Below are 23,888 nucleotides of genomic sequence, written 5' to 3'. Positions count from 1 at the left end.
GTTCCTTCTCATGTTTTTATCATAACATTTTATGTTAACTAGTAAACTGTTGTTAGACTTAAAATCTGTTACTCCATGCTGTTGAAAAAACTTTTGTTTCAACAGACTCACACCTGACTTTTGCACTCAACACTGACCAAGGCAACAAAACTGTGTTTATAGCACCTCCTACAGGAACATATAGAAAAGTAAAAGGCTCCGGTTTATGAAAGTAAAAAGAAAAAAAAAAACATGCAACTTTGAACTGAGTTATTAACTTCCATTTTAACAATCCACAACAGACACTTGACAGCAGCTACATCGACGCAGCCTAACCCATGTAATGTGGCTTTTCACAAACCATGTGGGCCGATTCCACGGCTGGCCTGAAAAAAACTGAAGTGGAGATAATCAATAGTTAATGGGGCAGAAATGTAATGACAGTGAAGGATGACATTTCAACCTTGGGGAAGGTGTAGCTGAAGAGGACTGTGCTACATGGACGCCGATGTGTGCCCAGGGCAGTTATGGCTTCACAGCCAGCTCCTAATGCCATATTAATGACTGCCTTTGTCAGCCTCACACCGGCTGGGTAAAAAGAAGAGGCACATTCTTCTGGAGCCGACTGCCACCATATAGTTTTGAAAAGAACTTTGAGGTGAATTACTAACTAAATGACATCTTTAGTTTCTTTCTCAAAAATGTATCTGGAGAATCACAGATGAAAATAAAGAAAAAGCAAATATTTACATAATATTACAAATATTAAGGGTTTATAAATCTGGTGCAAACTAACTAGTAGATTAACCAAATAAACAAATTAACTTTACTGTTCAAGCTAACCCTACTTTACTGAAAATAAACCTCTTCCAACAAAAGTGTCACTTTCACTAACAGAGCTAACCGTTATTCTAGTATCTAGAAATGATTTTCTTGTCACTAACCAGAAAAGTAATTATTTTTCAAACGTGATTATTTTCTATTTTTCTTTATGATTCAAACACTACGGACACTGATGGGAAGACACATAATACTGGGTTTTATCTGACAAAAGGTGAAAGACTTTTCTCTTTGACAGAGGATTTTATTCATACAGCTTGTCGATGCTTCATATATTTTGATGTTTAATTCAAAAGACATAAAAAGGATGGTCTGTCCTGCTCCCTGTCCAGACTGAAACGTTTTCACAAACGATTGCATTAGATGTCTGTTCTATTGACCCTGGGAAAAAACTGGGAAAACTCACTCTCACACACAGGCTTACATCGTGGACAGTTCACCAGTCCATGACAGGGTCTCTCTCTCACGCACACACACACACACACACACTGTACAAAAACATACACTTTAGTGGATCAGGTTGATTGGACACTCTACAGTTACTCCATATGTTTTATATACAGTATACCTGGGGCTCCTAAACCTTTTATACTGCGTACAATTTTAAAAGTACTTAAAGGATGTTGAAGCATCAACAGCTCGACCAACATTAAAGTGCAGCAGCCGACCCTATTTACCCAGTCTATTTATCAGCCAATGAACATTGAACAATACGGTCCACACACATCCATACAAGCAAACAGGAAGGTACTGTTTCACAGGAATATATTATATAACCAGGTAGGTACAACCATGGTGACTGACTTCCAGCGTATGCGTACCATAGTTTGAGATCCACTTCTTTTGGACAGAGAAGAAAACAGAGAAGAAAATTCTTCATTCTTAGGTTTTAGAGACTTCTCTCTATGAGCAAAGAACCTTAAAAATCAAAAAGTGCTACGCTAAATTCGGCATAATTTCCCGTGCACCTTTATAATTCAGGTTCACACACCGGTTTATCCACATGCTCTATGCCCTGCTGGTTGACGTGCTTTGTTCTTCCCTCATTTCACAGCAAATTATCCCGAGACCTGGATGTTCCTCAGAAGAAAAACTCAGTTTGGAGATAATACTGTAATGACGTTGAGTCAGTAATCACAGCCACGGCTGAGTGTACATGGTGTTATTAGGTTGGGAGAACATGACCACATCATGACAATATTCAGGGAGGTTGTTGTTGCTTCACAACATCTGTGAAGGTCAGTAGGTCTTGGAGGAGTGGTGGATTTAATGGGAATGGTTAGCAATGGAGGTCCATGGACTCTGGTCAAGTTACTACACAACCCAACAGTCACAGATATCCATCAGATATGGTCGATGGAGGAGGTCCTCATGATAGACTGTTGTTATAACACTGTCTGTTGTTCTAGGGCTTTAGTTTAATGAGGATTTCATTCTGGACAAAATAACGGTTAATTACATTTTAATTAGGATGGTTAAAAGACCAAGAAGTGTCTTGTATCTATGGATTTTCTCACAACAAAGTATAATCAAGTGTGTGTGTGTGTGTGTGTGTGTGTGTGTGTGTGTGTGTGTTAGGTTAAGGATGCATCATATGAATTTCAGCATTAGTCAAACCTCCTGAGGCTGGATTTAGGGATATGTTGACCTGAAATGAAAGCACAGATGTGACGAGAATAACTGTTAACACTCCTGTTTGCCTGTGGGAAAAGTGGATAGTGCTTTTGCCTTACAGCCAGATTATCTGTTTGAGTCCTGATGGTTTTAACCCCCTTGACATAACAAATTACATCAAATTATTAGCAACCGTGGTTTGATATAAAAATAAAATGTCAATATATATTTTTAAGTATCGCAGAAGGAGCTGTTCGAAAATTCTCCCCGAAATTCTCACATCATGAAATCCGGGCGCATTCGTTCGTTATAGGTTAATTACCGGCATGCTCTGCTCCGTAATTCAGAAGAGCCCCATCTAGTGGCCTGCGGGCTGACAGTTCCTGTATAATAGTTCCATTGTTTTGGAAACATGACTTATTCATTGGCACAATATCAACATCGGACATCACGTATTGATTTTCAATTTATTTGTACTATTCCAAATGGTTAGAATCTTATTTCACTGTGGAGCTGTGCACCGAATATTGATCGTCTTGGCTCCCGCGCCTCCCTCCTCTCCTCTCCTCTCCTCTCATCTCCTCTCCTCCTCCCACCCCTTTCCATTTATTAAATTATTTTTCTGTCACCGTGAGAAATAAAGTGCCAGTAGAGAGCAGGGACAGTCAGTAGCAGCACGGGAGCCTGGACAGAGACCTGGTTTGTCTGGACATCCACTCAGTGTGCTGGGGAAAGTTGAGCGCAACACGCGCAGGAGCAGCGATCTTCCAGCGGGGAAGCTGTGCGTCCGACCGGGCTTCACCCAGACTCACTTCCCTCTGATCACCGCACATCATTTGTTGCTGTGCCTCCGCTGCGCTCTCTCTCCAACAGTCCCGAGGCTGTGTTTCCATCCACTGACGCACTGTGGAGGGTCCGCGCCCCGCCAGAATCACAGGTGAATTCTTGTTCTTAATGTTTTGACCGTGTGTGCTGGAGTTAAATGGATTAGCATCAACCCTGCCGTAGGGTCGGACTCATGTCTTTAGATTTAACTTTGGAAATAGCGCTGCATGCTCAGTGTGTCAGAGTCGGCTCTGTTGAAGATGGAACTCAGTGGGCATTGAACAGTGCCAGAAAGGCACAGTGCCAAGGCATGTGCACGTGCATCTGTGCATGTGAGCATGGTGCGTAAAAGCCACAGTTGGAGTGGAGTCTGAAACACACGAGACCTGTGGAGGCTTCGTGTGTGTGTGTGTGTGTGTGTCAGTGTGCAGGGTCTGTGAAGTGAAAGTGGACATTTTCCATTTCAGTGACTTAAGGACTTAACGTCACTCCAGCTTGTAGTACAATGTACGCAGCCTTAAACAGAATCGACTTGTCCAGCAAAGTGCAGCACTGGCACCTGCCTTTTACCCCCCCCCCCCCACCCACACACACACACCTTTGAGTGCAGGAGTGTTGGATTTATTTACATCACCCCACGTTTGTTTAAAAAAAAGAACATTATGGGAGCCAGAATATTTTTTCCTTGATAAAATTTGACTCAACAAAAAAGATGAGTTTTTTTGCTGATTCACTACTACATTCTCATGAATGTCCAATAAAATACACAACGTTAAATCACATACAAGCGCCAGGCAACACTACTACATGGACATCCAAAATTATTATTATTTTTTGTTAGCACAGGTCAGGATAATGGATGAAGATCTGTACAGTCTGCTCGATCCTTGTTACTAGAAAAAACAAAACAAAAAACAAAGCACATTTTCTGTGTATGGCTAATATTGGAGCTACGGCTAAAGCACCAAAACACATAACAAACAAAAACAACAAAATAACAAAACAGAGACAAACAACAATCTTGGAAAAACCATGTTCTGGACTCCACGTACTTTTCTCTGTCTTTTTGTATCAGATTATTTGAAAATCAATTACTTTAAAGGTACAACATGAAATAATTTACCAACAATGGGCCAACTAGAAGTGTATGGTGTTGTTGTATGTGTCAGTGTTGCACACTGCTGGTGTTTTCACCTTTTCCCCCCAAGTAGTCTGGCTGTTTCTGGATGAAAAGGTACATGGGTAAGTCTAAAGGTTTTAAGACGTGTAAAACATTTGAATGACAAAGCCTCTTCTCTACAAATGGTGAACTGTATGTGGCAGTAGCTTCATTTGTAAAAATAAATAAAAATAAATAAATAAACATACACTCACACAAACCAGACATCCAGACATAGAAAAGACTGAGTATTTCTCAACATAAAAATAGAAATAAAACATTGTGTCGCAGATTGTAGTTTTAACAGTATTAGTGAAGAGATTGTGGCTGTTGAATCTGTGACTAGATGAAGTAATAATTGAGAATTCATGGCAACATTGTTGGAGATTTACAACTTTGGCCACTAACCAGTCTGATCACCAAGGTTTCTCTCACTTTGGTGTGAAGCGACAGGACAGTTCAACCAAGGCCTGTCATGCTGTGAGGGGGGTGTGTCGTCAATCACTGCCCTCAACAGCTGAACCTAATCCTAAAACAACATTAATGTTGACCAAACGCAGCGAACTTTATGCTCTCAGAATGATCCCTACTTAAAAATACAAAGAGTAGGAAGGGGAGCTGTGGCCATGTTTGATATTGGAAGGACAAAGGTGTTAGTGATAAAAACGATGGAGTATAGAATATGACTAAAACAATCAGTCAGAAAAATCCAACCAGGGACTAGATGTCAACAATAATTAAGATTTATTTTCAATCTTTTTTTAAAATTATCAACATACCTTAGTTGGTCATGTCGGTATAAGAAAAAAATATTGGTACTATCCATGAACATATTAGTATTTTACAGTACTAAAATGACTTTATTTTTTGCATTGAACAGCGACTACATATGTGATGGTGGCAGCAGTGGTCCTCCAGTCCTCAAGAACAGTGTAATAAAAACTGTTGCTGGCTGATTGTAACTGACCAGACTCACCAATTAAATAAAAACTGAACCTTTGGGAAATCTTTTTATCTTTGCAAATTGGAACCATTCTGGTTAGAAATGTGTTTTATCTGTACAGCGCTGTTGTTTCAAGAACCAGACATCTCTGTGTGCAGCCACCCTTAGTGACCTCAGTCCTCAAGTTTCACTGAAATGTCTGACTGAGAATATTCAACACAGGCTTCTGAAATGTTCCTCTTTGGGATTCATGCTTTGTCAGAGTGTGTTTCTGGTTTCCATCCAACATCTTTTACTCACGCCGATAGTAAAAAAATAGAATAAAATGCTAAAGGTTGTGGGGGGAGGGTCGTGTCGTCTATAAACCCTGGACAGTTTACCAGTCACTCATTGGTTACCACCATTGATCATGGCAGTTTTCATCACTCTGTAAGACAGAAACGCCAACCACTGTTCCACTGTTCTAATCAAATAGTGTGTCGTTGGTGAAGATGTAGAAACAGAACACATTTCAACAGTGGCAGCAGCGTGGCTTAAACCTCACTCTGAGACAGGAAGTGTGCTGTTGGCCTGCATCAGTCTGTTATTATATGATATCATCCCATCCTGTCATTACTCATACATTCACCCTCCTCGATCCTGACGTCATCCGCAGACGTCTATAGAACCTCAACTCTAATATTCATCTTAGTGGAGAAGAACGCACATACTCACACACATCCAGAATCCCACTGATTGTCGTCGTTCATCGACAGTATAGATGAACAGTGACAATCACCGTAACCCTACCTTTTGAGTCAGCATATTCCCACCTTGTTCTAGATTCTTATGATCCTCATTTCATGTGACAGCTTTGCAAAGGCCGTTGCTTTTACATTACATGTTTAGGCAGCTTATATTCAATTTGGGTCACTTGTAAGTCAGGGGATAAAATTCAATTAGACAGCCCTGCAGTGATTTCTGCTCACTTACAGATGGATTAATGCCTTTAGATTCTCCCCCCTGTCCCTTATTGGTCTAATTGGATTTCATCGTTTCACACTGTTCATGTGTATAAAAATGAGCTTTAAAGCATGGAATCATTAATCCCATACTTTCTCAACCCTGTCAAATCCGAGCCCACACTGGCCCGTGCTGTCTGAGCATTTTGCATCACTCCTCTTTCTGAGTTGCTTTGTCATAAATTCAGGTAGACCTCAAAGTAAATGGTTGCGTTCCCCCAGGATGTTGGTTTCTGCAGTCTTGTCAGGACGTTAGGATGTTGGATCGTTGCAAAGTAGGACTATGTGTAATGTGGAATAAACGAAGTGCAGACTTCAGTGGCAGCGTCTTGTCTGTCTCCGTTAATCAACAGCCGCAAGGAGGTTGTTTTGCTCTCAGTGATCCTTTGGATTTTACAGATGCACAAGGATATGAATGCGATGTTGCCCTGTGTTAGAATGTCAGGCATGCACTGGGTTTCTAACCTTGGAGGGATGATTCCTTTTTACTGCCTGGTAGTCGGTACTAGTCAGGGAGAGATGTTCAGAGAAGCTCGGGGCAGAATGCCCCTTAAATGCCTCGGTTTGAGAATGTTACTGTATGCAGTGTTCCAGTTCTGAGCGTAAATGGGCTGCGCTTCTGTCCTGCTATTCTCACTTTATTGCTGTCTATGTATGGAGTGTTAATTCAAATCTTGTGCATGTATCAGTGCTAGAAAAGGTAGCGAAATGTAGCCATTGTTACGTATCTTGGTGAGCAAGACAGCACAGAATCATGGGATCACTAGCAAGTTGAACGTGGAACGAGCAGGTGAATTCGAATGTTGGTCATCATGGTGGTACTCAGCTCAACTCAAAAAGTTGGAGAACCACTGAACTAGAACATTCGCAAATAGATTTACAGTGCAGTTGATTCGCCTTGGTGTGAAAGTCAGGCTTTTGACAATACTACACAAACTGGTTTCCTTTTCAAAAATAGCAATTAAAGCAAATGTATATTGAATATGGAACGTTTTTGTAAAGTGGCTAAAGCTCAGATTTAAAAAAAAAGTATCATCTTTCTTGGAGCTATATTTTTTATTATTTTGCTTCAAGGCCTTTGCACTGCCTTCAGGTAAGGTTCTTATAAAAAGAAAAAAATATTCCTTACAATAATAATCTAGTCCCTTATTCATTTTACAATTTTAAACTTTACTTTCTAATTTTTTCCAAACTAAAGAAACCAAATTTGTCAAAGATTATTATTATTATTAGAAACATCCATACCTAATTTCCTGTTTGTAGCCACCATGCTAACCACTGCTGTTGGTGCTGCAGTTGCTTTTAAGATAGCCTTCCAGGTTATTTGCGATGGCTAACATCTTTTGAGTCATGCTGCATTTTACAACAGTGTTCTTATCAATTAGACTTGAAAGTTGCAGGCTTTTATTCTGGCCCCAGCAGACTTTTTTGTCCATCTGGACATGGTTACCATAATTACCAAATTTGGTGCATTGAGGTAAAAAAAGAAGCATTTTTTAAGAATGCACATAATTTCAGGAGGGCCATCATATCCAAGATTATTCTGACCGTCTACCTATCACGTATCCATATAAAGAGTTCCACCAGTGAGAACCTCAGTCTCTATAGTTAAAGCCACATGATTTAGGAATGCAGAGATAGCAGTATATCTTTAGTTAAAGTGAAGCTAAAATGACTCTGCAAGCTCAGGTTGTTGTGTCAAGACTTCCGGGCTTTATTCAAGTCTGCTGCGTAATGAAAATGACAATAATTTATGAGCCACAAATCAATGTGATGGTAAGCCTCAGTGAACCGTGAACCAGCAGCCAGGTAGAATCCTTGAGTGATAAATCATTGTTGCTGCACCTCACTGGTCAAATCGACCATCTTCAAAAGCCTGAGATGTAAATAGAACTTTGGCCTTTGACAGAGGGATTTATATTCACATGCGCCATAATGACTGAACCTGCCTCTGCTGCCAAACACACAGACTAACGCTGAGTTCATTCTCTCTGGCAGAGCTGAATTTAAATGTCAGAGAGGCGTCAGAGCTCAGGAGGAACAGTGCAGGAGTGGCACAGTTTGTAATTGTTGTGTTAATGTAGGGGCAGGAAAAGGCAGTGCACATAATTTAGAGCCATATTAGCTATTCACAATGATCAGTGTAATTTCCCAATACTGAATAATTATATTATTAACTTTTTATGTGCATTATTAGCAGTTGAATTTCTAGAATTCACACAATGAACTGTGCTCAGTCCGTATTATAATACATATAAAGCAGTGGAGACATTTTAATGGCAGACTCAGCTGCTGTAAAATTTACAAGCTGCAAGCCTGAAATAACTTAGTACTACTTTAGATATAATATAATCTTTTGTTTTTACTGTTTTAAGTAATGGAGGAAATACACACACTACAAGCATTCACTGTTGACACAAGACAAGAAAAGCCTTTGTGTTTAAAGGTTTCATGTGGCATCCGTCCTGAGATTTCTTTGTTTTGTTTTTTTTTCTTGTATGCTTCAGTTGAAGGGAGTGGTTATATAAGCTATTGTTGCCTTTCTTTGACTTGGACGTATCTGCTCATTCTCCTCTGACCTCTGGCATTGATACTGTGATTCCAGCCACTCCAGCTGACGGGATATTTTCTCTTTTCAGACCACTACTTGTAAGCCTTCGAGATGGTTGAGTGGGAAAAATGGAAAGGGTTTTATATACTCAGACCAGCAAACCTGCAACAACAACCGTGGAAAGTTCATAGTCCCTTAAATGACCTTTCTTATCCGAGTCTGATACTCAGATTATATTCAAGTATAGATACCTTTATGCACTTAGTTTCTGCCCTTTGATTTGATTGTTACAAATCATACATATTTGTTAAGCACATACATATACATATATCTACAAATCCAAAGTGTTGTACTGATCATTTCTGATATGAAAGAGTTTTCATCAAGTCTTATTAAAATCACAGTAAGTATGTGGAATTGATTTCAGGCCAGACTGTGTTATTTAAAACTCAAGTGTGATACTCAGACAACAAAATCACATAGAGGACGGCGACTGTGCAGCTTGATCAAATATATAAATTGTTGTGGTGACTGGTGTTAACCTAGATCCCGAATGAAAAATACGAAAAGAGAATGACCAAACTAAAATATTTGCAAAATATGATAAAATACAGTATTCATTAAATATAATAAATAAATAAATTCCAAAATGTTAGTACTGAAATAACTGGAGTTAGCAAAAAAGGCTGAAAATGACATTGGTTCTTCTCTTAGCCTCTGTGCTAGGCTAGGCTAAAGCTAAGGCTACAGTTTTATACTCAGGACAGTGACTTTGTGATGGCAAAATTAAATTAATGATTAAATTTGTTTGAAACTATTAGACTTTGTGCCTTCGCCTGAAATTCCAGATCAAAACATATTTTAGATTTAAATAAGTGCGACTGCCTTCTAAAACAGCAAAACAATCCAAACCAGTGAAGCCGATGCTAACGCTCGTTAGGTCAATTCAATTGGAGGATAGAACTGCTGCGAAAAAAAGATGATCAAGGGCCATATTTGCCCCCTGACAGTAGAGTGCCTACTATTGTGCTGTAAAAAATGATATCTTAATTTTCCGGGCTGTGAATAACGACAATCATTCACAGACAAAAGTCTATTAGCCCACATGGTGACATTTTAATGTAGATGTTTACACCCCTGTATCAACAAACATAAATCTCTTCTAGCACCAGTTCAAACCTGCTAATTGTGTTTTGAGCGCAGCTAAATTTAATGCATTAAACTGTATCTTATTTATGACACAGTGATGGATTGATTTGTAATGCTGCCGCCGCTGCTGATGTTCCAGCTGAGGTCTCCTTGCTGTTTGACCTGTCAGACTCCAATCCCACGTCTGGGAGCTGACTGACTGTAACGATGCACATTAATTGGATCGAGATATAGAAAATGAAACAGTCTTTAGGTGTCGTTTCGCCTTTAAACTCCACTGACACAGCCAGAGGTGTTATGTAGATGGTGCTAAGTGTTCCTGATCCTGTGGAATCTTGGGAGGTGTACGGCTAAAGCACACGAGCTAAATCTCCTTCAGCTACAAATAAATGATCTAAACAGAGTACAGTATTAAGGCTACAGAACTGGAATATGTAATTCATCAACAGGTTTCATGTTACCTCACAGGTAAGTTTTACGTTAAATATTTCCCCAACGGCTACAATAATAGGGCATTATAAAAGGGTATTAAACTGTAAAAGATGATTTATTGTTTTATTGTTCTGTTTAAATCATTTGACACAAGATAACATTATACTGTCGGATAGTGATTTATGACACACCAATTACCTTATGAAAGGACTTTAGTTTGGAAACATATTTTCCATTATTTGCAAGTGTGTCTTTTTTTGACACTATAAATCTCTGAGTCTCAGTGTAAGAGCACAATGGAGAGATGAGGCTTTAGCACCTCTTCAGGCCACATTTTTAATGAAGGTTATTCAACCTTCAACACACACACACATATATAATTATATGTGTGAGTACATATATATATATATGTATATATATATATATATATATATATATACACACACATATATATATATATGTGTGTGTATATATATATATATATATATATATATATATATATACACACACATATATATATATATGTGTGTGTATATATATATATATATATATATATATATACACACACATATATATATATATGTGTGTGTATATATATATATATATATATATATATATATACACACACATATATATATATATGTGTGTGTATATATATATATATATATATATATATGTATATATGTGTGTGTGTGTTATGTTATACATTATCTGATCATCAGTACACACAGCAGTTACCACAGTCAAATTTGGTTTTAATTTCTATTTGTGCTCAACACAGTGATGCAGCTCCCCTGCCTTTTCTGAATTCAGGGCTCATTAAATGTAGCATAGTCAGGAGATATAGTGTATATTATAAATCATAAATCATATGTGCAGAGGTGTGTAAACCCGTCATATTGTTTTACCATACACTGTTCACTGCTACAGTCCTACCAATCCTAACAAAGGTCTTTTTTTCCGACCAATTATCCATCCACAGCTTGTAGCAAAGTTTTTTTAATGTTTTTTTCCCTTCATGCCTCCAGCGATCTGCCCATTGAGAACACTGTGCTCATACTCAAATTTAAGATTGTTTTTAAATTTTTTATATATTTAATATGTTTTGAAATCGTAGTCCCATAGGAAATTAATGGAGCCTGTTTTAGCACCAGCAACTTTCCTTTCATTTAACGATTCTAACATTGACCCTGCTCAGCAAATTTATCAGTTCAGCTTTTTGATTTTTATTTCACCAGGTTTTTTTTGTCTTTACTGTGAACATTTTTCTCTACTCAATCAAGCAATACTGTTGCCTTTCATTTCTACCAGTCTTCTTTCAGTCTTTCAGGAGAATGCATTTCTCTAGTTACACAGTAAACTGGCTTTTGCGTGGTATATTTATATTCTCGTGGCAGTTTTTAATCCACGGGGTCACCTAGTAGCCCCCCTGGACTACCTAAGGTACCCATGGGCTATATTCCAAAAATAAAACTAGTCAACAAGAGGGTCAAAAACTGTGCTGTCCACAAGTGTCCACTTGTTATTATTATTACTACGTTGTTTGAGAAGTCTGTATCAAACAGTGAAGCTTTTCACTAAGTGCCCTCTCGGTTTCATAAAGGTCGGTGATTTATTTGAGAATAAGTGAGGCACTGTGTCTGGTAAATGATTTTCCAGGCACACCAAAAACATCAATTTATAAATCTGGTTTTCTTATTGTTATCGTTTACACTAAAAAAATGCTGACATTTTAGTCACGATCCCTTTATTTTCCCACCTGTTAAACAGAATTAGCTCCGTGCTACATTTCCTGCAGTTATTCTCCAACCTGTTACAGAGTAATTCATACTGCATGGGGTTGAATGTTGTAAATTTTCCCCATTACGTATTATTCATTTTTAATAGGCCGTTTTTGGCTGCATTTACATAACACTCTAGCAATTAATGACCCATGATAATTGTTGGAACCACTTCAGTGGCTGGGACTGCACTGATACCTGTAGGAAGGCAAATATTGCGCATTAAAACATACGACTGCTGCGCGTGGTATAAAAAGAAAGTGTTCTTTGAGATGAAATATGCTGCTAATTTACTGCAGTTAATTAGTGTTTGTTTTCCAAACATATTTATTTATTTGTAGCTGTCGAGTGGTAATTGAAAGTCGTGCTTCCTCTTACAGAGCAGTTTTTCCCTCTTTGTGAAGTGGTTGCTAAAATGTGTCAGAAGTGTAAATTAACTCAGTAATGTTTGCTCGTATAAACTCTTGTGTGCAGATGATTCCTGGCTGTAGAGAAGTAGGCGACAGGCTCGGAGTTTTGGAAGCACATCAACAGGAGCGGTTGTTACACTCCACCACACTTTAAGTCCTCATTACCCTAAAATTAAAATTCACACGTTGTCTGAGCAACTGGCCGCTTGATGAGTTTTTACACAGTGTATGATCAGAGATGTGAAGTCGAGGTATTGTATTACTGTTTCATTTTGGCACTTTTTAAAGGAACACCTTTGCAGGTTTTACAGTGAAAAAAGGAGAAAATAAAGAACTGCGTTAATTTTAAGGTGAGGATTTGAGGCTGACGAATGCTCTGAAAGGAAAATGTGTTCTTCCGCCTAGGGCTGCCAGAAAAAGAAAAAAAAAACTTGTTTCGTTTTCGCAACTCTGTCTTGGGAGTTCTAGAACTTTTTCCTCAACTATTGAGTGATTGTTGGTAAAGGCTGAACAGTGGAAATGTTCTCCTGATAATGAAAGTAATGGGAAGAAATGTTCTCCTGATAATGAAAGTAATTATAATTAGTAATGTTAAGTCATGGGAGGGTCCCATTCTGATGGACCCTGAACTCTGGCACTTGATTTGACATAAAATATTAAATATCCGGGTCAGAGGGAACCTCTGTCTCGTTATTCTCTAAGGAAAACGACACATTTCTTGGTTCTTGAATATGTTTCTAGCCTTATTCACACATTTGTTGATTCCCTTTTGTGTAGCACTGTACAGTACATAAAACAAGATCATCAATGCACCAAATTTAGGGGGTTGACTTTTCTGGAAGGTAAGAGCTCAAAGAAACGTTCTGTGGTTTACTGTATTTACTCAGCCAGTTTTGCCTTGTTTTTTTTAAGTCCCTTATTTGTTACATAATGGGAAAATAGGAACATTCACAGAAAATTAGTTTGAGAAATGCTCCATTACCAATAAAGGTCAGACAAATTAGCAGCATCTATCTTGTTAGCCGTTATCATATTAGTGGTTAAAATAACTTAATTTATACTTTTTTTTAAAATTCTGCCCTCCTGAGGGCACCATAAATTTTTTAGGTCTACTTGTGTTTTAGTGTTTAAGTGTGGCACAGGGTTTATTTGATAGTTAACGTATCAATAGTTAATCATCATAATAATAGACATAAAGTGTTGGAAGGAAATGGATTAAACATGTATATATTTTACACTTGGCATTCATATATATATAATTAGGTAAAAAACCAACGTTAGTTTACTGCAGAGAATTAAATTTGGGCTGTGGATCAATGTATAAAGGTCAAAGGTCATGGTGTCTAATGACGCCAGTTTGATGGGCAAACCAGTGAAGAAGACATAAGAATGAAGTGGTGTCTACAGTAAAGGCCATTTTTAGCCTGGGTTTACATCACCTACCCCGGCTACACAGACATATTCCAATATGAAATGTCAGGATTTCTGGACTCAAATTGTGACGAAGTGGTTCAGGGACTCTGAGTCAGCATTTCTACATATGAATTGACCTGCACAGAGCCCAGACCATCAACTCCAATGAGAACTTTAGGATGTACTGGAGGACACTTTAGGCTGTGGTTCAACTTGATCCATCACTTATAGGGAAGGAAGAATAATGGACCTCTGGTTGTTGATAAATGCTGTGGCATTTCATGGTGTACGGTTGCAGCTGGAGTGGACCATTTAATTGAGCTGGTGTCCTCTGAGCGGGGAACAAGAGCAGGATGGAAATCAATGTATTGACAGAAGTTCACCTAACTTTGCTGTAATAGATTGGAATATGTTTCGTTTCAGGCTTGCTGTTGATTGGCTGTCAAGGGGCTATTTCTGTTTCACCTTTCAGCAGGCTGCTAAGTCAGCTAACGGTAGCTGTTACTTTATATTACTTTAGAGTATAATTCATTTCAACACTTTTACACACATTTACATTATCTATGGTCAGCTGCTGGTGCTGTAAGGCATCGCTGACGTGTCATCATGCTGTGTTGCTTCTTCTACTTCCACATCAACTGCCAGTGAAATAGATGTGAGACATGAAGCGAGTCCAAATAGGGACGTCTTTATACAATGTTTTTCTGCTGTGTTTTTTTTTTAGCTGTAAACAATACAAACAAAATGAAACATAAGTGCATTAGTGTCAATATAGCTATAGTCTATCTGGAATGATCTCCATGATATTCTGGGATTAGAAAGACAACACACGCAAGGAGAAGAAGAAAACTCATTTGCACATCATTTTATATGTATAAAGCCACACTACGCTGATGAAAAAAACATCAGTGATTAAACTGATCTGGTAACAGTCTGGCTAACACAGTCATTGAAATTCTCTGAGGTCATGTTTAAAGTCTGATTACATACAGAAGCCATGTTTATTCATATGATTTTCATTGTCACAGTCTTATCCTGACCTTTAAACCTTTAAGTGAGGCCTGAACAGGAACATTAAAATATAAGATTGTGATGTAGTAACGACACAACTTTATTGTGCTACAAGCCTGGACTTTTTATGAGGTCACAAATAATGTAATGTAAGGCCATATACTTTTACTAAAGCTGGTGTGTTAAGTGTCAGGATGTTGAGTCCTAACAACGTATCCTCGTTAGGGTCTTTGGCTCCAAATAAGCTAAAGAAAAGATGATCATGAAAAAAAACATCCCAGCCAGCTCAGCTGAGTTCTTACTGTATTCTATAACAGCACTGTGGAGCCTATACTGTATATAGAGAGATTTATGTGACATAGAAGCACCGACGCCACTTGTTAGTATGATCAATTTCTTGCCCACTACGATCTTCTCATCGGACCTGCTGTTGTGAGGAAACAACAAATCTTGTGACAGTGTCATCCTCTAAGCCTCGGTGGTTCTGTGGCCAGTTTAAATCCTGTCCGACGACATGCTTGAGAGCTGTAGTTAAAGCTCAGTGTGACAGAGGGCACAGTAACTGTGTGACAGCCAGTAACAGCTGTTAAGGCGGAGAGGTGAGACTGTGAAAAGCCAAATGAGGTCCTTTTGCTAATGAGCCTCGCTCTCATATCTTTCCGTCTCCTCAGCTCTTCCTCCCTCTCAGCTGCGGCAGCAGCAGCATTATCGGTATGCACCTCATTCTGCTTCCTCTCACTTCGACAACAGCTCCAAGGATTCTGCCTCAAACCTAGCAATTCAACTAAAACACCACTCAAATACCATTGGCGTGCCTGCAGTCAGTCCCAGCCTCTTTACCAGAGAAAGGAGCACAATTCATGCATATTAATTCATGACCAAGTCTTGGTCGGTTTAGGAATTTAGTCAGGTACAGTTAAAACGGCCGTTTGTCTAAAAATCTCCCTTCTCTGCTCTGTTTGAAAAGCTGTATTTCCAATAATGATTATATGCTGTTCACTTAATGCCCAGTTGCTCCTCACCTCTTGTTTAGCCTCCCTAATAGTTCTGTTGGAAATTAGCGTTGTTCATTGAGGTTGACAAATAAATCAATGTGGTGAATTATTCTTTAACAAGTGCAGACAGGACCTCACGCTTAATTGGAGAAACTATCAGTATGGAGTAATCTCACCCTTCATACGACGCCACGGTGTCAACATGATGCCAGTGGGTTGAAGGGAAAGACAAAAACGCGTTTGACATAAGAGTAACAAAGACAAATACATTTGGACAGGAAGACTTACAAAACAACAACAAGTGATCTACATGCTGAAAGAGAGATTATGATTTTTAAAATAGCTATTTTTTTGGGAATAATTTTCGCATCAATCTACGAGACCAATCAAACGTTGTGATTTGATTTTGGTCTATTTGTAACAGTGTATGAATTGATCAGTAGAGGGCAGTGTTCAATGTTATGTGGCTTATGAAGTGTGTTTCGAGTCATTTTCCTGAAAGAAGAACTCATGTCTAGTAGAGTGCTTCTTAGGTGGCACAGCATCCGGGGTTTGTATCTCTGATTACTCTTTGTTATTTTCATTCAGTTGTATCTCTGATTACTCTTTGTTATTTACTTTTCATTCAAGTTCTTAAATCTCAAAACTGCAACACATTTTTTCAATTTGTTTTCACACAAGACCATTGTCAATAATTATCTTTGTTGGTCCTTATGTTATTTTTCCCTATCAATTTTGTTAAGGCTTCAGTGAAATGTATTTATCTCAACATTTGTGAATTTATGATTTAAAGTGTTGGGTATTCACAGAACTCCTGAGGTCATAGGTCACATACATTAAACCATCTACTAACTCATCTACTAACTCATCAGTGTTTAAGCAGCAGCTTAATGTTAAAAAAAAGAAAAAGTCTGGATGCACAGAGTGAAACATCTGGCACAGGAAGTGTAAAGAAAATAAAAAATAAACGTCTTAAGTACTCTTAAAGACAATATTTAGAAATTATGATTGTAATATGCTCTCAGGCTATAGTCCTACTAGATCGTTATTATTGAGTCTGGACTCTGGGACAACTGCTAGTAATTCTGGGATTTCTCTGGACGTTGGCTGATGTATACGTTTCTACTCAGGACTAAACACGGTCAAGAAAGAGATTTGTTTATTTAATTAAATGAAACATAAAAAAACTGTAGTGAATTGTAAAGCTATTGTTTAAATGGTATCAGTTTGACTCTTGTCGGGAAACTTTAGTCAGGTATAGCCTTTTAAGATTGGCTTTGTGTTCCATTTACAAATCAATTTCTGCTTTTGCTCAGTTGCCTCCGATTCATTAAAAAAAAAAAGTGCAGACATTGATCTTGATTCTTTGTTCCCTGGGAGTAGCAGGAGTTTAGGACTATTAGAATTAGGTCTTTCTTTGGTGATTTTCTTTTTAGTCCATCACTGCCATGACCGATTGATGCTGAGAGTGTTACTGTCGTAGATGTATTGATTTCCTAACACGCTCTATGAATGCTCCCTGTCCTGATGATCCAATTCACTGATCCGGCGGGCCTGCGTCACACTCAGCAGGGCGCCCGCTTGACATGATTGAGCAGCGCTTCGGAAAGAAAAAAAAAACCCGACATGTTGCACTGTGGTCTAAAGCGAAACAAACCTCACACCTGTGATAAAAAGTGACAAAATACTGAGCACGTAACCCCAGTTTAATTTTCTCTTTCCAGATGGACTGGTTCGCACCTGAGATGTAAAGTGTGTAATGTGAGCCAAGATTTTTTTTCCCACCTCACTGGTGGTGGGGAGAGATGCTGCACTCCGTTGCCATGACTGCAGAAGTTTTCTTTGTTCTTGGGTTCCTGATGAGCAGCGCTCACTCTAATCCTATAACGACCTTACCAGTGAACCGAGAGCGCCTTGAAAGGGTGTTGACCCTGGCCGGTGAGGACAAACATCAGGACAAGCAAACTCCACAGACGCTCCTGGGATATGGAGCTCAGCAGCAGCCAAAAGAAATCAATATTTTGGGAACAAATAAGACAGTACAAGGAGGGAGCCGCACCAACTCCACACCACGAGGATCTAAAGGTGGGAAATCCCAGGAGCTGTGGAGCGAACAGGACAATCTAAACCAAATAGACGAGGGTCCCACCAGTGACGTCACCCTCTCTCTGGATGCTATTGATGAATATGCCTACCCAGACTACAGGGGGAAAGGCTGCATGGACGAAAGTGGTTTTGTGTTTGCCATTGGTGAAGAGTTCACTCCAGGCCCGTCCACGTGCCCGTGCCTGTGCACAGACGAGGGCCCTCTGTGCGCTAAGCCAGAATGCCCCAAGGTCCATCCCCGCTGCATTAAAGTGGACACTAGCCAATGCTGCCCGCAGTGCAAGGAGAAAAAAAACTACTGTGAATTCCGCGGCAAGGTCTATGCTTCGCTGGAAGAGTTTAAGGTGAGCTCATTAACGGCATTCACTCAATTTCTGACACGTTCAAAGTTGAAAGAAGTGCTGACAGTACACAGGGTTTACACAAAAACAGGTACCTTTCCTCACTGCATGCTAGTGAGCAGGCAGGCACATTTAAAATGGCAAAGGTCAGCACTTGTCTTTTTTCTCCCACACAACACATTCAACCAGAAATGAGTAAAGCAGTGCCACTTCAGCAGGGCTTTCAGTTTCAGTTTGGCAGTACTCATTGAGTATGGATAAAACTCACATAACTTTGGAAGGAAAACACAGGCATGCGTGGGTTTCTGTGGAGAGACAGAGGCTTTACTATCAGGACTTTTATTGTTTCATCTTCTTATATGTCTGAGATAAGGCCAGACTATGAAATTGCATCACAGTGCTGGAGCTATGGATTTTATGAGATCCAGCATTTACCAATTGTTTTTAATACTGCAAAGTATCTCAGGGGGAGGTTAAACCTAATGTGGAATTTGAGGCTTTTAACTCAGCAGATTCTGACAGCTATACATCAAGTCTGCACTTGTAAGGAAACCTTCCAAAAGGCTCCACTTTAAACCAGGCCTGTGTCAGCCTCTGTGATGCCGCTGTAGGATGTGGGGGGGGGGGGTGACGGGGGAATTTAATCTAAGCAACAGGCAGGTTTTCATGCTTGATTGCAATGTTCTGGAGCATTGTACTTGGTGCCGCCCTGCTCCATTTTTCACAGCGGTGTGCCATGCGGAGGCACAGGCCTCTGCAATCTAGACCCAGGCAGGAAAAATTAACCCTTGAACTATAAGCTGTTATCTTTAAAAACTGACGGTGCATGGCTTCATACAAGTGGCAGGTAAATGAAGCCTTTCACCGAGAACGCTTTGATCATTCTCAGCGTGTATCATCACACCCCACCTCTGTCTCATATTTATTCCATTTGGAGACTTAAAGTAATGCTTGGATAATAAAGGAATTTGTGAGTCTGTTCACGCACGAACGGAAACCGGGAGCCTCTTTCCTTAGTTTCCTATTTCTATTGATTTCTCCCTTTAATTTTCCTCTCCTTGCACCTTTTAAAACGAGGCATTTATTGTCAATGAAGGTGAGGAGGAGGAGGAGGAGGAGGATGGGACCTCCATATTTAAGGCAGCTGTGTGAGGCTCAAACTACAGTGTGTGTGTGTGTGTGTGTGTGAACACAATATTGTGTGCAGCGAAGTGTGAGGACATTTTGACATTGCAAAGACATTTTGAAAGTCCTCCAACTTAAGGAGGAATTCTGGGAGTGATGATACGGTTTGAGGTCTGTGGTTAGAGTTACAGTGAGGTTAACGTTGGGCCAATTGGTGGAATTAGTTTAAAGAACGGTGACAAATGTGTTTACTAATACAATGAGGAGAGAGTGGCAAGGCCGTTTTGCCCGCAGTATGACTGTTGGCCACCAGGGGAGGACTCCAAAAGACTTCCTGAAACATCCGCTCAGAAATCCCCCACATCTTTAATAAAATACTAATCTTTCCATTTTTAAACGTAACTCCTCTGAGTTTGATGTCTGGTTAATGTCTGTTAGTTCTCTGTACATGAGACATACGGGTTTGGACTGAGCTCCTCTCACTGAACATCTCACTCGTTAAACAGTTAAAATACACAGTCTGAATAGTATATACAGAGCAGTAATGGGTCCGGTAACGTGCATTAACAACCAGCCAACACTCCTGTGAGCTGTAAAATCAAAACTAGCTTCAACAGCAAAACTTCACATTTGGGGCCCACTCACAGATGAAACTCTTGTCTCTCTACAAATATCGACGTTTACTGCATTTTATAGGAATCAAAAAATGCAAACAATTAGTTTCACAGTTGAGCTGTCCATAGAGTACCTTTGTATGTATTTTTTTGTACGAGCAGTTGTATTTGTCTAAATGCAACCCTAGGTACCAAGGCTCATAACCTTAAAAAACTACACACCAGTTATGTGTACCTGTGAAATACTACAGTGTGGTAACAACACTAACTACTGAAAATCTAATTAAAAAAAAATCTTTTAGGAAACAGGTAGCAGCCATGTTGGTTGCAAACTCTATCTATGTAGGAACCATTGCCATTTTAGAGCTAGTTTCTGTTTCCACTTTCAGGGTGAGACTGTAATAGATACAAGTGGACGACATCTAAACTCGATTTCCCAATACTTTACTAAAAGTAATAAAAGGTAGAATTCTACTACCCTGCTGGAGCTTCAGTTACTAAATTAACAGCCAGTTCCACTGAAGAAACTCAGTCAACTGTAACTTCACCTAACAATATGTGACACTCTGTGATAAAGTCGAACAGACACCAAGACAGGGACAAAAAATAAAAAATAAATACAAAAAATGAAAGTAATGAAAAGAAGAGATGTTCACTGTCCCTTTATCTTTCTTTCTTTTGACTTTCCCCCCTCTCTTTTCACCTATTGTAAGAATGGGAGATGGAAAAAGTGGATTGAATTGGCAATTTGAAGACATTTACAGGTCACTTGAAAATGTTCTTCACAACTTCAAGAGGTTTTTGAGGACGAACATGTGGGAAGAATCCCAACTCAGCGATTAGCTCTACCCATCCATTACGTGTGTTTACAAGAGGTGGGCATTTTGGTGAATTAGAATAGAATAGAATGGCAGAGTCAACTAGAAGGTCTACGTGGTCCTTCACACTAAGACTCCAGAGTGCAGGCGGTGGAAGGTGGAACTAAAATAACTACTATGAAAATATTAATGATATTTGAAATAGACAAAACAGACAAAAACGGCCCAAATGTGTTGTTTAGTGTAGGATTTGTGTTACGGACATCTGCGGTGGTGGAGTTTATCACTAGAGTGAATGAACAACACAAAAAATAACGTTGCCGTCTTTTTTAATTTAATTTCATAGCCTTGGATATGGAAACTACTGACAACGTAATGGAATTTAGAAGCAATGTTACAGAGGAGAAAAAAGGATTTGAGTCAGAGTTTTATCACTACGATTGGAGCAAGGAGTAAAAAATAAATATGGAATCAACCTTGGAATGCACACACACACACACACACCTCCCCACACGTCAACATGTTCACACATTTACAGATTCAGGACTTCACAGAAATTTATTTCCAACACTAAAACGTCTATTCTCAATGAACAACGGATATAAAATTATGAATCAGTGCAGTTTACAAACAGCTGCTCTAAAAACACAATATTTAATTGAAATTGACCCCTCCTCCCCCCGCCACTACCCGCACCTTAGGAACCAATGGGGTGAGGCAGTTTGCCGAGATGATTCGCGAAGTGCCAGGAATGAAAAAGAAGCATTAGGTTCTACCCGTGTGTCCTCACAACCACTGACCAACAAGTGTGTGTACGGAGAGTCAAAGGCAGAGGGAGAAACGTAGGGGATGAAAAGAACACTCTCTCCCAGTGAATAGGAGAGTCAGTGACTGCTGTTAAGAGTCGGAACAGTGGAGGGACAGATAATCAGACTAACAAAGAGCCCCAGACAAAGACCGCAAGAAATTAAAGTCTTTGTTTTTCTCCCTCTCTCTGTGTGTGTGTGTGTGTAATGTTAACCAGAGTGATGACTGCCCTTTGTTTATACTTTAACTTCTTCTTGTCTTCTTTGATATCCAGGTGTCTCCATGTGAAAAGTGCCGGTGTGAGCCCAGTGGGGAGGTGTTGTGTTCGGTGGCAGCTTGTCCTCAGACTGAGTGTGTTGACCCGGAGTATGAGCCAGATCAATGCTGTCCCATCTGTAAGAGTGGTGAGTGTTGGTTTCTGTTATCTCCATCAGTGCTGCACAGAGACCTTTTTCTTTTTTGTTTTGTTTTACAAAACAAAAACTTTCTTTGTGGCTACTGCACGGTACCACCGGCACAAAAGAGCAAAATGCAAAAATGCTTTTGCCCAGGGGCACCTCAGCAGGAGTTATTCAGTGATGCAAAAGAATGCAGGATCCTGCAATGCAGTATTTGCAGAGCCTTCCAATGAGCGACTGCACGACGGAAGCAGCGAGGTCTGTTTTCATTAAAGCACCACAACAAAATGTTGTTAATCGGTTGTGAGTCCTCGCAGCAAAATAAAACCACATGTCATTTTCCATCCGTACGTCACATAATGGCTTTGTTTATCTGATGGAGTCTGGAGTGTTTGTTCCAATTCGGTCATTACTCTCTTTCACAGAGATTTGTGAGGGTTGCAAGTTTATGATCCTAAGTGTTTGAGAGCTTTAGGATGTATGAGATGAAAATCTGCGGCTCACAGTCTTTTCTCTGAAGTGGTTTCATGTGATTCCAAGCTGCACGTCCTAGATAATATCCCAGTGTGACTTTAATGCAACATGGCAATGTCAGCAACATCGCGTTCTCCAGCAAAAGGAATGATGAGTGGTGATACCGTTCCCTGACATGACACCTCAAAGTGGCACGGGCTGACGACTATAAACAAGCAAGCAAGCAATTTGCATGACAGGGAAAAAACCCTCTGTGATAGAGACGAGATAAACAGCAGGAGCCACATAAACGCCTCCTCTTTAGGAGCTGCTTATTTGTCAAAACACTAACAGTTATTTATGAGGGAATCTGCAAGCAAGACTTTTCCCTTGTCCTTGGAAAACTGAGCAGTTGTGCATTTAAATATGTGGAAAGATTAAAAAAAAAAAAGGAAAACAGATGATTCATGTTGAATTACAAAACCAAGTGCATCGCACAAAGAACAGTAGACTAAACACATACGTGAATGGCAATAACATACCTAATTTAACTGCCAGCTGCCTGCTTTAATATAATTACTCTCACAGAATTGCATCGAAATAAATCTTGAATTGCTTAGTCTGTCGAAGATGTTCAAATTACAAGCCGGCGTGAAAATGTGCAGAGATGATACGTCCAAGCCGTAGACTTCAAGTGATATACAGTAGTTGTCCATTGTCAGGACTCCATACTGTATGAACACAAGTATAATGGGGAAAATAAGACCATTTTCTATAAATTTATGAGAAACAATTGAGGGAGAAGTAGCCTCAGAAGACATCCTCAAGAAGATTTTATGGTCCGAATGTCGAGTTCCAGGATCTTCTAACTAGAATGGAATGTCATCTGTTTAAATTTTATGGTTCAGTTTCACTCTCGAAAAAACAATATTTTGTAGCTAGGGCCAATGGGAGACTATTTGCTGAAAGGAACATTGTTGTGTGTGTGTGTGTGTGTGTGTGTGTGTGTGTGTGTCTTGCTACATTAGCATCACTATTGTTCCTCCTGGCACCACAGTTATAATAGAAAAGGAAAGATGATACATTTACTTCACAGGTCTCATTCATGTGGTTACAAGTTCAA

At 39.5% G+C, this 23,888-nt stretch overlaps 2 protein-coding genes across 4 annotated transcripts in view; one reads left to right on the top strand and one right to left on the bottom strand.

Moving 5' to 3' along the window:
* mocos (molybdenum cofactor sulfurase) overlaps nt 1-23,888 on the bottom strand; it is a 103,560-nt gene that overhangs the window by 30,019 nt on the left and 49,653 nt on the right. The gene's annotated exons all lie outside the window — the stretch shown is intronic.
* The window catches only part of vwc2 (von Willebrand factor C domain containing 2), a 41,858-nt gene continuing 21,014 nt past the window's right edge, over nt 3,045-23,888 (top strand). Inside the window, exons 1-3 of the mRNA XM_008322176.3 lie at nt 3,045-3,370; nt 17,828-18,553; nt 22,189-22,318. Coding sequence (XP_008320398.1) covers nt 17,909-18,553; nt 22,189-22,318 — 775 coding nt within the window. The 5' untranslated portion in view covers nt 3,045-3,370; nt 17,828-17,908. The remainder of the gene's footprint in view (nt 3,371-17,827; nt 18,554-22,188; nt 22,319-23,888) is intronic.

This window comes from Cynoglossus semilaevis, chromosome 12, assembly GCF_000523025.1.
Source record: "Cynoglossus semilaevis isolate Cse_v1.0 chromosome 12, Cse_v1.0, whole genome shotgun sequence".
Lineage (NCBI taxonomy): Eukaryota > Metazoa > Chordata > Actinopteri > Pleuronectiformes > Cynoglossidae > Cynoglossus > Cynoglossus semilaevis.
The sequence above is the reverse complement of the archived record's forward strand: the minus strand, read 5'-3'. Positions and strand labels throughout refer to the sequence as shown.